The following is a 15,981-nucleotide window of genomic DNA, read 5'->3' on the forward strand; positions in this document are numbered from 1 at the left end:
TGGGGTATAGAGTGTCTTATTATTTTAATGTAGCCTCATATTCCATAATGTATTAAAGACATGGGATTTACTAGTCTTGCCAGTTTTTGGTTTGGACAGTGAAATCCCTTTTTATTGTGCACCAAAGCTGATATAAATCTTTGTAAATCTGTTTAGAATAAATGCCTGGCCTTGCTGCAAAGCGTTTTAGTGGTTTGCTGTATCATGTGTATTCTTAAGTTTGATGAGGTTCAAAGACATGAACAATCAGAGCCGTATTTCGTCATTTAAGATAAATAACATAGTTTGGCCAATAAAAGGAAGATCGACAATGAATGGATTCACTGTGTGAAGTGTGCAGCGAGCGAGGGGCGTTCAAGTACACAAATAATAAAAGTTATTTACAACACCTTGCCGATAGTCCGCCAAAACAATGAAAACAAAACATTAAATTTGATCAATTGGATAGTAGTCTAATAAACATTTAGTGGACGCTCGATAAATGTAAGTAGTAGTGATTGCAAGTGGAACTATTAAACATGTTGAGTCGTAAAATAGCTTCGAAGTAAATGTTCCGTATTGTCAGTGGAGGGGATAAAGAACGTGACAGAACGGAAGTTGGGTCCGACTTTTTATTTTACACTTATTTAGAATAAGTTTAAACTGAATAAGGACAGCTCAGCTACATTAGTGTTAACTGAGCCATACCCGGCTCAGGAGGGAGCGGCATTGAATGCCCTTCGTAAAGGTGGGCAGCCGCCGATGAACAACAAGAAGAAGAATTTTTGAAAAAGCTTCAGAATAAATAAAGTTGCGCAATTCAAACCCGTGAGAGGGACGGCAGCCGGGACGGGAGGGGGACACTAACAGGGACATAAAAGCGTGGGACAACAATCATATGACGGCTCTTTCTCTCCACGTCTTCAAGGTAACAAATAAATAGGTATCTTAACTTTAATTTGCATGCACATATTCTTGTGTTTGTGGTTATTTTTGTGTTTATTTTATTTCGTTCTCATTCTTTCCTTCCTTTTGCACATATAATTGTATTAGTGATTTTGTATTCCTCACTGTTAGAGTTCCTTCTATTTTGATCTCTGAAGATGTGAATGTTTTGCGTAATGGCCTGTGAGTTATGTTAATAAAGTTAGTTTTTTTTAACTTTCAAACTTCTGTGTTTCATGCGTTGCAGGAAGGAATCAACCATGTCTACAGAAGCAAAGACGTCTGACAGCAGCGCTGTCCAAACTCTGGAGTTCTACCTTCAGCATTCAGGGGAGCAAGAAGCTGTGGTCGGGGGGGTCCAGGACGTCCTGCCCGGACTATTCAAAAGGTACAGGAGGAAAACCTACGAAGGCTGGGCTGCATAATAGATGAAATTATAATTTCACTGCACGACCCAGTAGACGATGTGAATATAAGTCAAGAATTTACAAGAATTCTCAGTCAAAAGTTAGGGGGTGTTTTTTTTATTTATTCATTTAAATGCCTGATTATTTTAATTGGGAACATTCCTGGAGTTACAACCACAGTAAGGCAAAACATTATTTTCTTTCCATTGGGAAAACTTTCATTTGTTCCCATTTCCTTTAGCAGAACATAAAAGAAAGCCGTTTTGTTACCGGTCTGCACTCATGGTTTTTGATTTAAATTGTGGCAGAATGGAGGGATATCTTGTATTGTACATATAACACATAAGTTAAAACCAAAATCATTATTAGATATGAGTGGAGCAGTGCTTTCTTCATCATTCTAGTGTGAACGTTTTTCCACCCATCTTGTGCTGATGCAGAATTGGAGCCGGTAAAAGCAGCCTGGATGTCCTCGGCGTCGGAAGCGGTGGAGGTGAGTGACGACGTCACGGCAGGTTATCGAAAAATACGTCACGGGTTTCTAACTGTGGCATGAAAACGATTCACGTGCTTAATGGTCCGGCTTTGTTTGAAGACCAGTGGTGAACCCACTCTACCGGGATCTGATCATAGTTTAGAACTGGACCAAAAAAGCAGTAACAGCCCAGTGAAGAGAAAGCTCATATCAGGAGGGAGGGAGGGTTGGATGTGCGAGACCGCAATGGCTGCTGGGATAAGTCAATAATATACTGTGGGTCAAATGAGGACAGTGGTTAGATAAGTATTGCACAGTCTTTAAGGTCAAAGTTCATTGCTCTTTTCCAAAATGAGAAGACTTTTAGGTCGCTGACTTGAACTTATTTGAATGTTTCAAATTCTCTCAAAGCCTTTATTTTGGGGCATTGCTTTTGAAGCTGACGCAGCGTCACACAGAGGCTGCCTGTTTGTTCCAGGGGAGGTGGACGTCCACATGCTCACTCTGCTGCAGTCTGCGTTCCCCGCTGTTCCGATCTCCGCTGACATTGTCGAGGGCAGATCTCAGCTTACCGACAACTTCAAAGGTAGTGAACGTTCAAAAGCACCGCCTGTGGGAATGCTTTGGATTTTCCTTCCTCTGTCTCTCTTTTTTGCTTCCATCATTTGTTCTTCTGAACCTTTTGTGAAACAAAATCATTGTCAGAATTGTATGGAAAAGTAGGTTAGTACAGATAAATACGTGTCAGAGAAATCACATTTACTCGCGCCAGACATAAGTTAATTATATTTCGTACTGTGTTCAGCTGCTGCTTTGTTTTCACTGACTGCAGAAATACACAGAATTGGATCATAACATATTCCATCCTTGTAAACTCTCACTCTTCTTTTGCATCGCATTCAATGCATCTGAACAATAGATGCTAATTATGCAGAAAAAAGGGGGAGGGGGGACTAAAATTATTTGATTTGCAATCAGATTTCAACAACGGGACAAAAATGTGTCTTCTCATGGGTTCCATTTCCGCCGCTGCTCATGCCAAGAATACAATGAGTGGCTGTTTGTTATTGTCCGTCTGCATTTGTGTTTGATCGTAACTTTGAAACTCGCCGGGTTTTGTGGTGCAGATTTTGAGCAAATGAGCTGTTGATTTTATGTTTAATCATTACGTGATGTTTTTTTCTAGGATAATAGTGCCCTGTGCTGTTATTTCCTCTACTGTTTTTATTTTGTGTCCCACTCAGCTTTGATAGCAAAGACCCCCAACCTTAAGGAGATCCCATTTGACTGGCATTCGATGAGCAGTGAGGACTACGAGAAGCGAGTCAAAGCAAAGGGGGATGTCAGGAAATTTGACTTCATACACATGATCCAGGTACAGAGTTTTTTGTTTCCCAAGCGACTGCACATTGTGGGCATCTTTTCAAAGTTCTAATTAAAGGGCCGCCGCTGTTCGCTCCTTGACAGATGCTCTACTACGTGGATAACCTCGCCAATTCCATCAAGTTCTTCCACAGCCTTCTGAAGGACAATGGCATGCTTGTGATCGTTATTGAAACAGGTAGCGTGAGCAAAGAATTGTTACAATCTGCATGTTACCTTTTTCTGTGAAAAACAACGTCCTCGATTAAAAAATAAATAAATACTGATAATGATTAGATAACCAAGAGTATAGTTTTTCTTAATATATTCTTTTCCCCCACCCACCCAGCTAATGATGGCTGGGACACCCTCTGGAAGACCTACAACAAGGAGCTCTGTGGTGACTCTATCTCAGAGTACCGTTCGTCAGCAGAGGTCACCGCGTGCCTGACGAGCCAGGGCCTCGAGTACGAGGAACACGACGTTCCCAACACCTTCGATATCACCGAGTGCTTCGAGCCGACCAGTGAGACAGGACAACGTCTTCTGAATTACATGACAGCCAAAGAAGACTTCTCCCAGTTTGCCACCCCAGAGACCAGAGCTGGCATCTTAGACCTCCTCAAGGCTAAGTGTAGCACTGAAAAGGGAGGCAGGGTGATGTTCAAGGCTAATATGAGCTGCATAATCGTTCATGCTTGATTTTGTGCTCTGAGAGAATAATTCATTTCTCTTTTATGCAACCATTTAACCCAGAGCGACACATTTTATACGTTTCAGTACCTGTAGTCTGTCTCCTTTTATTGATGCTGTGTAATGTAATGATCGATAAAAAGAATTCATTTTGCAGCACAATCAATGCCTCAGAATGTTCATGTTCAACAGAAAAGCAGAAGTTCTGCTCTTTGAAGCACGACTGCACTCTCACTTATCCTTTTTAGTCCCCGAAGCGAACTATTTTCACCTAAAGGTGATGAGCACACCTAAAAAACAAAAACAAATCAATCAATCAATCTACAACAAATAGCAATATTGTCAGAATTGATCTTTTGATGTCAAAATACAAGGTGTTCCTTTGTTACTATCTTTGGCACCAGCCGGTTACAAGTTCTACGCGATAACAGTTCAGAATACAAAGAGTGCAAAATCTAGATCTGAGGAACTCTAATGAGCACCAATTAGAACCTGTTCTGTTCTCGTCCCACACATGGTGTTTGATGATGCAGCTGAAATGATGCCTACTCGCTGTCCATCCATTGATGATTCTGGATGGCTGTGATTGCATGCATGAGGTACATGAGGTGAGCTCTGCTCCCTGAGGTTGGGTAATGTTTGTAGTATTTGTAGTATTTGCTCAGAGTCATTTGGTGGAGTATTTTATGATGGCAGACCCAACCGTCTTTCTCTGCCATACCTCATGTGGTGCAGATATTAGTACGAGTACAGGCATGATTTTTTTCACTCACTGGATAGAGACAATGTTCTTCTTGATTACAAGGTTGGTTATAGCATTTTAAAAAGAATTTAAAAGCAACTGAAAACAAACGTGTCTAGACAATACCTTATAAGTATTTATCTCTATTTCATTTTCTCATTATCGTGTCAATATTTAAAATCTTTTCCTTTGTCTCCTATATTATGGCCACACTTTGTGACTATACTGATGTAGCAATTAGCTCTATAAATACATTACATTCATAATTACCGAATGGCAGCGTTCTTGAGCAGCTGGTAAACGCAGCGGAGCAGCTGCCTTGGTTACTGAAGAGCGAGGTATTTCCCTCAGGAGCTGCAGGAGGCTAAAATGAGCTTCACGTCGAGCAAATGTCAGACAAATTCACTTCAGATCAGTGCTCATGTTGCTCTGGATCTGCTGAATGTGCACGTAGTCGACTGTTTGTACAGTCCACATAAAAGGTTGTGTCATTCTTGAGTTCACGCTCTGCTGGTACTGGAGCAGGAAATAAAGACAGAACCTCGACTGATGGAATTTTGAGGTCAGGCAGAGAAGCACATTTGATTACAGCATTTTAATGATTAATTAAATGTTCATTTAAAGCCATCTGTCTGTCACGAAGCAGGAAATCAGGGCACAAGATGTATGTACGCAAGACCGGACCAAATATTCATAGAGCAAATAATTAAAAATATGAAGTAATGGTTTTTATAAAAGTAAGTTGTGAGATGATGAAATGAGAAGGTTTTGGTGTTCAGTCTCTGGGACTCTGATGCTTTAAATGTTCTCTCCATGTTGTCCTTGGGTCCCCCAGAATTATTTAACTCTTACTCTGTGTAAGCTAGTAGATTTATATAAGTCCCACATGCTAAGCCCTCTGGACCCACTGGAAATAGAGACTGTCATGCTGCAGGCGTGGATGGATGCCAGTTCCAGTCCCCAATAAACTCCTTAGACATCATTTCAATGCGCACATTTTAACTTAATGGTAATTAAGCAAATCTGGTCGCATGCTCCGATGTGGAATTGACTCAGCTATATGACGACGCTTGTTATAAATCTCCCTCTCTAATATTAAATGCACAGTCGGCGGAAACGCAAGTGTATACCCATTTCTTTATATATATATCTCGATAATATCTGCAATTCGGATCCGATCTGGATACAATTGGGTGTAAGATAGAGGTTCCCAGCCTACAGGATTGTGTCATAAATACAAGGTCAATAATGAACCGAGATATTGTGGAACAAATTATGAAGCTCCATTGACTGCAATGTTAATGAAAAGTTAAAAAATAATCCAGAATCCAGGATCTCTTCTGGATCTTCAACACAATTGAATCATCTGTTCCTGGTAACATCCAGACATTTCCTGAAAATTTCATCAAGAGCCGTCCAGAACCTTTTGACCTATGTTGCCAACAGAAAGACAGACAGACAAACAGACAGACTCCTTTAAACACTGGTTTCCCCATGATGCTTTTCATCTCAGAGCCAGCAGGTGGCAACAAAATACAAGTTGTCTTCTTCATATGCATTTGCGCGGCATCTCCAGCAGAGGGCGGACTAATCTTACATGTGGACATAACAAGACAGCCGGGAGAGCATCAACTTTTAACAGACATCCTAAAACAATCTGTAATGTGTGAAATATAATGAGGAATGCATCCTCCTAGAGGTCTAATGCGAAACATTTCAAACAGTGGAAAATGCCCAACGTCACGTCAAACCGCCAAGGTCTTGTCTCGAGCTATCGCGCAAATGGATTCTGGCTGCTCATTTACCTCATTAGCTTTAATTGATCGGTAATTGAAATTCATCAGAAATTCTTGTCAGTGCACTCCCTGCTGATGTCAGTGGGCTTTCAGCACCTGCTCGGGCTCCATTACCGGGGGTCCTCGCTGGGCCCCCCCTCCTATCCCACAGAGTGACAGAGCATTAGTCACTGAGATAATCAACCTCAAGACACTGTTTGCCGCTAATGCTCTTCAAGAACTATTTACTTCGCATGCCAGTTGGTGTCTTATCATAGAGGAAGTTCTCTGCTGGATAAATGCTCTCAGATCGCCTTGTTTCCGCGATGATTGATCACACTCAGAAGTGCTTTACAACTGGATAGTGTTACGTTGTTAGCTGCATACTGTTTTTATTTTTATTCCACCGTAGTTAATGGAATAATGCTTGATATATATATACCGGTATATCTCTCTTGAGTGTTTGATGTACATTTCGATATAAACCTCACCTACTGCATGTATCCTGCAGGCAATGCCATAAAAAACAGTGGACTGAGGATGAAACCCTAAATCCATAAACACTTCTTTGGCACTGTGCACAGATCAGACATTGCAGCTTTTGCAAAAATTGCTGACACGGTTGCGGCGAAGCATCGAGGTAAAGAAAATCCTCCGGTCCATGTGGCCAGCTGTCAGAGCCGAACCTCCAGGCGCCGCGGCGCTCATCGGGCTTCGCTCCCTCGTCTCGAGTGCAACGAGGCCATGTTGAAAAGTGTAATTATTGTTACTGTGATTATGTTTATAGAGCTGAGATCACATGCTACATTCTTCATTTTATTATTCAGTAACAATAAGCTGTCCCCACGTGTATTGAATGTGCAATATGTCAGGTGTTTGCATGCCCGAATAAAGCGTTTGGTTTATGATGTATGGCTTTCTGAGAGCGGTTGGCGAGATAAGGCTTTGCATGAAGTCGACTCCTTGCCTGTCAGTGCGGAGGTTTAGCACAGAGATAATACTCGACTTCAGGTAAGCTTACGCTGCCCTAATTCACCTGGAAGAAATGTCATGAAACAAACAACATTTGCACACTGGCAAATTCACAGCGAATGAGAATCGATGATTAATACTGCAGCATGTTACGAGTATTGATGACCTGAATATGACAAAAAAGGAAAGTTGAAATTTTTAAGTAGAAAACCCTGTTTGGTCAGATTGATTCTTCAGATGTCTGACCTCTTTAATGTGGTCCGCTCTGTGTGGAGAAGCATTCTGACCCCCCCCCCCCCCCCCCCCCCCCATCTTCAGTCAGCCGTCATGTCAGCGTGCAGACCTCGCTGAGACCTGTGCAGGACATTCAGTGACCCTAAAATATATCACGCTCTTTAATGGGCAGCGACTGCGTCCGGGCCTTGAACTGTAGCGCTGATCCCAGCCCTGTAAAGTGCTGATGCCTGCGTTGTATTTCATTCTGGAAAATCTTTCCTGCTTCTCACCTGCTGTCTGCAAACGGTGGAGTCCAACAGAATAAGACAATTTGATTGATGATTCTCAGATTTATTTTTTCTTTATTGATTCCTCATTGAGGAAAATGTTTTCACCCGAGTCTCTACATGAATTGTGCTGCGTGGAAGTTCTCCTAAAGGCTTCAATCAATCCTGGCAGATTATCCACAAATCAGAAAGGGTGCTGCTCCAATCAAGTTTGCCTTTGTCTGTCTCATTAATCTAGTAATTTGAGGCCCTCATAGTCAGATTTTCCGGACCGTTCCTGTGGGTACGAATATGGAGGATTGCCACAGATAAGAAATGGCATCATATTTATTCTGCGTGCCACATATTGCACGAGCAGTGCGAGATAAACCAGGCCAAAAAAAGCCACTAATTGGCCCCTTCTGTTCCAATTTTGATCAATTACAGATAAGAGAGCACATTTCGTAGATTTATAAATTATATATCCAAGTTTATGCCTTTTGTTTTTTTCTGCTGCAGCTGTGAAACTTCACCCGACGAGAGGAAAAGCTCAAGCGGGAAAAAAATAAAAATAAAACTAGGCTACTTCTAAAGAAATTTCAGAGTGTCTGACAAATGGCGATAACAATTTTGAGAAACAACTTCATTCTGACTCGAAGCCATGCTCTTTAAGCCCATATTTACTCATTTTCTAAAAGTGACAGTTCACTTTGTCCACTGAGAGTTCCTGAGGGCGAGATCCTTCCTTAATTACAGTGAGGGTGACGTTTACACACTAAACACCCCCAATTCCCCTCACGTGGTGCAGCGTTTGAGGATCTGCTCGTCACCGACTGCTGTGGGGGCGGATCAGACAATGCCAGTTGTTGTTTTCCTCATGCTGAGAAAACTGAGGTTTGATTGATATATTGGTTTTCAGCAATAGAACAGGTCTTTTAGATTATTCTTACCTATCATATATTTTAGCTTCCTCCAATATAAATAAATACATATATATGCAGTATATATAATTTTATTATTTCTGATAAATAAAAATGCAATAAAATAAAGAAAATACTGAATCCTTGTATAATTGTACACCAATTTCATTTGATCTTGTGTGTAATTTTATCACTGCTTTGGCGATTTGGTCAATCGCTTGCGCAACAAGGATTTAATTAGTCCGGGATGCAAAGGAAAATAAATAAGTCAATATTTAGCAGTTGGTGATGGTGTTTGTTGCAGCGGATAAGCGTGGAAATCTTTAGTAAATGCTGAAATGATCAAATTAAAAGTATTAAACAGAACTATGGTGGCAATCTGACGTGTCAGCAGAAGCCTCTTACCGTAAGTCCTTATCAGTCAGACCGTGCAGATGCTATCTGCTGTGTTTTATCACCGTCATTACTGAAGATGCCTCCGCGCCTCTCCTGCAGCTACGTTAGTGACCAAATACAGGACTTGAATTAAAAACCAATCGTGGCGTGGACCAGTCCTGCCACAAGTTAATACCAGCAGTGAGGATATTTGTACTTAATCTCTGTCAGGAACAAAAGAGAATTTAGACCTTACATTTCCCTGAAGATCGGCGATGACTTTATTATTCTTCGGCGCATTAATCAACTAGTATCTCGTCTTTCACTTTTATTAAATGCCATTTCTGGTTCACATCCATTCCTTGGATCTTAAATATGCTCCCTCTCATGGGTGTGGGCTTGATTGTGCATAGGAAATGAAGTCGGAATTGTTGGCGCTCTATTTAAAGTGCAGGTCCCTGGAGTGGCCCTTCTGTCTTCATAACTCACCATCGCGATCCCTCGGCCCTCGCATTGTATTTCGCTTTGCCGGTGTTCACAGATAATCCCATTCTAATGAACTGTCCTGCTAGATTGTCAAACAAGCTCTGCGTCCCATTAATAAGGAGGTGTTTACAACGCTGCTGAGGATCACCTCACAATAAAGATGGCTGCTTAACCTGAGGACTCACGGTGCAGGTGAATGGGGGAGTTTGCTATCTCTCTCAGGAGCTGTGAGTCACTCTGGAGTTAACGCACTTCTAATAGCCATTGGGTCAGTTCCAGGTGTAACGCTAGCTACTTTGGAGAATCAGTACAAGCCGCAAATGCTATTTTATTGTATTGGCTGGAATCAGCAGGATAATTCCTGTTTCATAAAACAAGTGGATGCTTTTACAGCACATGAAATATATACATATATGTGTATGTGTATGTGTAATGCTATTATAAAAGATGATGTTTAATATTCCAGGACAGTAGCACTACAAGAACATTCACCACACTTCATTTGGGCTTCACTGTGTAGCAGTGTGAAGACAATCATGATGGATATTATACAATGCATTTTCACGCACTTGTTTGCAAAGCATTTATTAATTTTTTCACAAGGTTCAATACTATACTAGCGAATCAATACAGATATTGACGAGTGTCGGATAAAAACCATTATGGCAACCAGCTCTAATTCTTCAGCTAAATTGATTTCCTTTCAAATGATCCATGTACATCCAGTGGAGCACGCGAACGCTGTGAGTGTGTTTTACCTTGACTTCACGAGAGAGAGATGTTATTCATCACCGGGAGAATGTCCCCTCTTCTTCTTCTTCACACCCCAATAAAAAGCAGAGTAATGAAGCTTCTCTGGGCGCTGTCACCCCAACACTGCTTTATAAAGGATGGCACAATTATATTTTACCAGCTCACCAAAAATGCTGACAAGTCCTGGTTCAATAAAATGCAATCTGCGCTGAGAGGAGCATGCTGGCTCCTGCGCTCTGGAGTCATAGCTCATGAACTACAGGATGCCGTTGCCTTGGAATGCTTCTCGAGGAACATTTTATCTCAGAATTAAGCCAGAAAAAAAATTGGATGCAAGGACATCTTGTATAAAAAGTGATATTTATCTATTTAGTTTTAGTGAGGCTACGCCTTTTCATCCCGAACAATGTATTACTTGTTGCAAATTGTGTTTCACGGGTCTTTTTCACAGGCAACTTTAAACTCCACTTTTCTTCTTCTTCTTCTTGGAAATGGATAAACAGGCAGGGCTTTTTTTTTTTTGCCTGAGAGCAGGCTGAGGCTAAAGCTGCATTACTGTCAATCCGTGAACTTGGTAAATGTTTGTTTAAGCATGACGGATGGGGTGTCAACAACACCAAAGTGCGGCCGATTCCTAAACCTGAAATCTTGCATATTCAGAGACAGCCGGCGTGATGCTCCAATCGAGCGACCCGCTGCTTGATGCTTGCCATCAGTAGGAAGTTCCTGCTTTTTTGGCGGACTGCTTGTTTTTTTTCTTGGAGAGAAGACACATCTGGCCTTGGATAATCTCTCCTTAGTCTTCCCCTGTGTAATACATGCAAAGCTCTGCTCCATGTAATTCCACGACTGCTCTGGTTTTTTTTTTTTTTAATCACTCTGACAAGAGGGGAAAAGTCCAGTCGCATGATTTATATTGAATGGTTTCAATCTACTTTGCTGGTGTCTACATATTGTCCATGCACAGGCAACTTTAGCACACATGCTAGATACAGATGTTGTTGTCGTTTTTTAATTACATTTTATGATTATCCTAAAGCCAGGACAAATAAATACAACCCAGAATGTCTGCATATATACACTTACTCATTAGCATTGTTGATTATTGTGCATGGTAATCCATAAAAAAAAATGTCATAACTCTGCTTTGTGAAAGGAAAACCTGAGACTGAACATCATGCAATGTTAATGGTAATGAAATGTGCAGTGCGTAGCTGAACGCCTGGAGCCGTGGGAATATGATGTGTACTCGCAGCGTATCCCTTGTTTATTTATTAACAGAGGAATTGCCCGCTTCACTTCCTGTCACCCAGGCTTGGCAGCTGCAGTGTCCAGGTGATGCATGAGCCAATATGTGGATGGGAGAAGGCTCAACGTCGCACATCAATATGAAAATCAGTTTCTGGCAGAAATACCCCAAGGCAGTACATTAAGCCATAAAAAGTGTCTAATCTCAGGGTCATAAACGCTACTCGAGATGCCTTGGGTCTTTTTTTAAAAAGAGAATTCAGAAAACGATATCATTTTCCGTTCCACAAGTCAAGGACCCTACCCCCATGCATTAGCGGATTTCTTTTAATAGTGTGTGAAATAGTGAGGTTGCTTAGTGAGGAACTCAGCAAGAGAAAGAAAAAAAAAAAAAAGAGAGCGAACGAGGGACAGTGAAAGGTGACTTTAGTCTCTGAAATGGCAGATTAAAAACTTGTAATGCTCAGCCGGAGGCTCTCCTAAAGAAACAAAAAGACCACAGGCAAAATGTAGATTGAGGTAGCAGCCCAATATCGTCTTCTTACAGACAGGATTATGAATTTCACAAGGGAATGGTTGACCCATTGTTGTTCCCCAGATCCACACTTCTGTTTAGTGCTTTCTTTACCTTAGCAGGGTGATTCCATTCAGTTGGGTATTTTTGAAATATTTAAATTGTTGGCCACCATAAATCCTTTATGATTTACTATATATTTCGGATTTACATGAACAAATAACAAAATGTAAGATTATTATGTTGCTGTAAATGAAAATGTTTGTTTGCCTTCCCCCTGATATATTTATAAGTCATATACTAGCAAAATAAAAAAGAAAAGAAAAGAAATACATCAGACAAAATTAAACACTATATAACTGTCTTTATACTCTCTATTTTGGACAGGGAGAAATTGTCAAGGATAAATTACAGAATCCCAGTTGTGTAGAAATCACATTGCCTCCTGCTACGTATTTGAATGAATAGGTGAACAGGCAGCGCCGCTCCAGTCCCTTCAGTGGTTTGATAATAGCTTGGCTTTCTTAATTACAGACTCTCGGAAAAAAAAGAGCAAGAGCATGATTTTACACATGAGGAAAGGGAAACAATGGCTCTCAGAATCCTTGAATGGATTTTTATCTCAAAGCTCACACCAGAGACAGTTTGAACTGTAGCGTTGGCGAGTGCTTTAATTACCGCTCAGTGACTTTACTCGTCGAGTCCTTGACCCAGTTTAGATTCCTTATCAAAAAAACAGCCATGCGCCAAGAAGAAGATTAGGTTTTAAACTTTGGGAAGAGGGGAGAGCAGACACAAGACAAGCTCATAATATGGCACAAATACAGGGAAGGGTACACAGCCCGGAGCCATTTTAAAGCAATAGCCCATTCCAAGATGTCGCATCGGTGCTGGCACCCACGCAGCTCTTAAATTCCTTTTCTTGAACCAGATGTCTGTGGAATTACACTTTTTTTTTAATCTAAAGCAAGAACCACTCTGGGCTTGTGCAAATCTCCCTGTGATAGCCCTTTTGGATTTATTTGCAGAAGAGAAATTCTCTTGCCCCAGGGGCAACATTTGGTGGTAAATATGAGGTTTGACATTGAATGTCCACTCGGCTGTACTCAGAGATAAGTCTAACTCCCAAACTGTTCTGTTCATTTGACATATAAACACATTTTTGGTGCATTGGATTGCTTGCACGCTGATGAACCACACTCGTGTTGTAGATATGCATCAGAATGCGTGTACGTATACATAATGGCGACAGACGCACTAATTTATTTCCATGTGAGGTTTTCAGATGGCCTTTAATGATCTAATGAGCAAAGCTACACTGATGCCTGCGGACTGACAGATATACTGCCACTGTCGATCGCTCTCACTCTCCTCAATAACAAATACAATCAGAGTTTGTGACCTCTATGAGTCCCATGTACTCTAGATCAATACTGCATTGTTTCCCCTGGGGATAACGCCAAGATGACATATTGCAATTTGCACATAAAAAAGGTTTATATATATAGAAGCTTGACACACATTGACCAAGACATACAGCCCATGCAGACTAAATACGTCTCCTACATTTAGGAAGACATTGCCGATAGGACCAAAGGAAAAGTTCTCAAGATGCTCAACAGTCGTCACTGTAAATGTGACACATTGCAATGCATTTAAAGGTTAATTAGAAAAATTATCTATTGAGCTGAAAACAAATGGTACCACGGAGTACCCCCCCCCCCTGCTGGCAGACGAGTTAATCTATGGCAGGTCCTTTCGCTGGTCCGCCTGCGATCTGTCTCCGTCACTCTGACAGTCCCTGCAGCCCCCTGAGAGGATGCGCTCCATCGCATCGCTGTGACCAGCCTGCTAATGAATACAGAGGAACGCGGGACGTTCAGACGCCCACAAAATGGCTGGGAAGACTTCTCCGGCTTCTCAGATCACTCTCCGGCCGGATGTCGGCTCAAATGAAGCGTAGCACGGCTGCTGGAGTGAGAGTGTGGAGAGAATGCCATTCAGCGCAGGCAGTGATTGCCCTGATGTTTTGAGAGTCCTTCAGTGAACCTCAACAGATCCCTCAGGGGGAGAGAAGAAGTTGTGTTTTGTGCTAAATCTAATACACAAGGTTCAATATATGGGTTCAGATTATGCATTAAGAAAGGAAATACACATAGGCGGTGAAGAAGCAACTTCCAGTGGAGTTTAAAGTCGACATGAACATGTTTTATGGCACGTCAAAAGTTCATATTCGGGTTTTTCGAAAGTGGAAAGGATGTTAGGAGTAATAGAAACTTTAACAACATAGTGGAGGAAGCGTTTTAAAACTGTCTCAGATGATTCAATCAACCGTGTTGTGTGAATTTACCAAAGCTTGCATGCACAAACGCGTACGCCGCTGATAATGGACTCTCGCCAAGCAGCTCCACGGAAGGTGTGCGTTTGCAAGGAGCAAAGAGTTTAGCCATTCCTCAAGACCCCGCCGTAACGTTGATATTCGGATATACCGAATATCAATGAGGTAATGTGTACAAATTGCAAGGATCCTGCTGGATGACTTTTACTTGATTGCAAAGCGCGCCCGTCTGGCTGCAGTGCCACAGCTTAATTTATTGTCCGTACTGACATTCACAACAAGCCATTAGAGCGCTCGCTGCATTCATCCTTTCATTAGCATAATAAGTAACACCAGCATTCCTGGCCGACTGTATCATCGATACAGGAAGTGAGGTGAAGGATGGACGAGGTCTGGAACGCAGCACAACATTTAGTTTAACCAAGTGCTTCAATGTCTCCTGATAGATTGTGTCATTTAAAAAAAGCAAACATTTCTGCTTCTACTTTAAAAAGAAAGAAAGAAGGATATAAATGTTAATAAAAAAAATGTTGTGTGCTTCCATCCCAGAACTTGTGTGTGTGTCTTCCCATATCCCTGTATCTACGCCGGTCTCGTCCCAGAGTCCAAAGACGTCAATAACTCAGTTACTCTAAATTAAAGAATGAATGCTAACATGACCGGCTGTTTGTCTCTCGGCCATAATTATATCTCTCTATCCTAATGTATTCACAGCAATTTGCAATAATCATGCAAAGAGACAGACAGGCAAACCAACAGAAACAAAATGCTCACCCTCTTGCTGGAGGAATAAACTCATGAATTAAAGTTGAAACAGTGCGAATATATTTTAGTATCCATTTCTGTTCTATCAGTCAAATATCTCTGTGCTTACAACTTAAACAAATATCACAACCATACAAACTGACACCCGCCTACACCAGGTACACCATGTGCTATTTGAGCTGGCCCGGCGTCCCAAACGGCCCCTGGAAGACCATTATCATCGTCCTATAAGTGACAACAGCCTCTTTTACATTGGCCATAATGGGGCTCATCCACTGTGAACCTCAAACGACATTATATTAGGAGCAAAGCTGCCACGTCTTATGTGTGACAGCACCCAGTATAAAATCATGTCCCCTTTCATCAAAAGAGTTATGATCAGTCAGGTTGGGCTCGTAACAAATAGCGGGCCTTGCGCTTTTATCAGCAATGCCGTGACCCTCAACGCGGTGACCTCATCATTAATATGGGAAGGCCGGAAGATAGATCAAAAGCATGGTTCAGTGGAGCATCCCTGGGCCAGAGCTGGCCTTGAGTCGTTCATCACACCATTCCTGCGGGGAGTTTACGAGGGTTCCGGGGGGGGGGGGGGGGGGGCTCTCTGGGCTGTCACATTTGTTTTACTGCTTTTGATAATGGCTCCTTTTTAAAGGATGTTACGCACAGAAATGTCTTATTGTTGTAATCATTGTTATGATTTTAGATGTAAAGTTAATAAAGTTAGTATGCTAACGGATGCAAAGGTGGTCA

The 15,981-nt window shown here is 41.6% G+C and overlaps 1 protein-coding gene across 1 annotated transcript; it reads left to right on the top strand.

Moving 5' to 3' along the window:
* The first annotated feature begins 876 nt into the window (after positions 1 to 876).
* On the top strand, positions 877 to 3,935 carry LOC137914319 (histamine N-methyltransferase-like). Its single transcript, XM_068757924.1, has 7 exons — positions 877 to 922; positions 1,172 to 1,312; positions 1,772 to 1,824; positions 2,285 to 2,392; positions 3,051 to 3,181; positions 3,274 to 3,367; positions 3,518 to 3,935. The coding sequence occupies exons 2-7, from the start codon at positions 1,185 to 1,187 to the stop codon at positions 3,868 to 3,870; spliced, it is 867 nt and encodes a 288-aa protein (XP_068614025.1). The 5' UTR covers positions 877 to 922; positions 1,172 to 1,184; the 3' UTR covers positions 3,871 to 3,935.
* Positions 3,936 to 15,981: the final 12,046 nt, after the last annotated feature.

The sequence above is a fragment of the Brachionichthys hirsutus genome, unplaced genomic scaffold (genome assembly GCF_040956055.1).
Source record: "Brachionichthys hirsutus isolate HB-005 unplaced genomic scaffold, CSIRO-AGI_Bhir_v1 contig_1394, whole genome shotgun sequence".
Taxonomy (NCBI): Eukaryota; Metazoa; Chordata; class Actinopteri; order Lophiiformes; family Brachionichthyidae; genus Brachionichthys; species Brachionichthys hirsutus.

Coding starts and splice junctions, on each gene's coding strand:
- LOC137914319 (XM_068757924.1), top strand. CDS start 1,185: ATGTCTACAGAAGCAAAGACGTCTGACAGCAGCGCTGTCCAAACTCTG. Junction 1,313..1,771: donor CTGCCCGGACTATTCAAAAG/GTACAGGAGGAA, acceptor GTGCTGATGCAG/AATTGGAGCCGGTAAAAGCA. Junction 3,368..3,517: donor TGTGATCGTTATTGAAACAG/GTAGCGTGAGCA, acceptor CCACCCACCCAG/CTAATGATGGCTGGGACACC.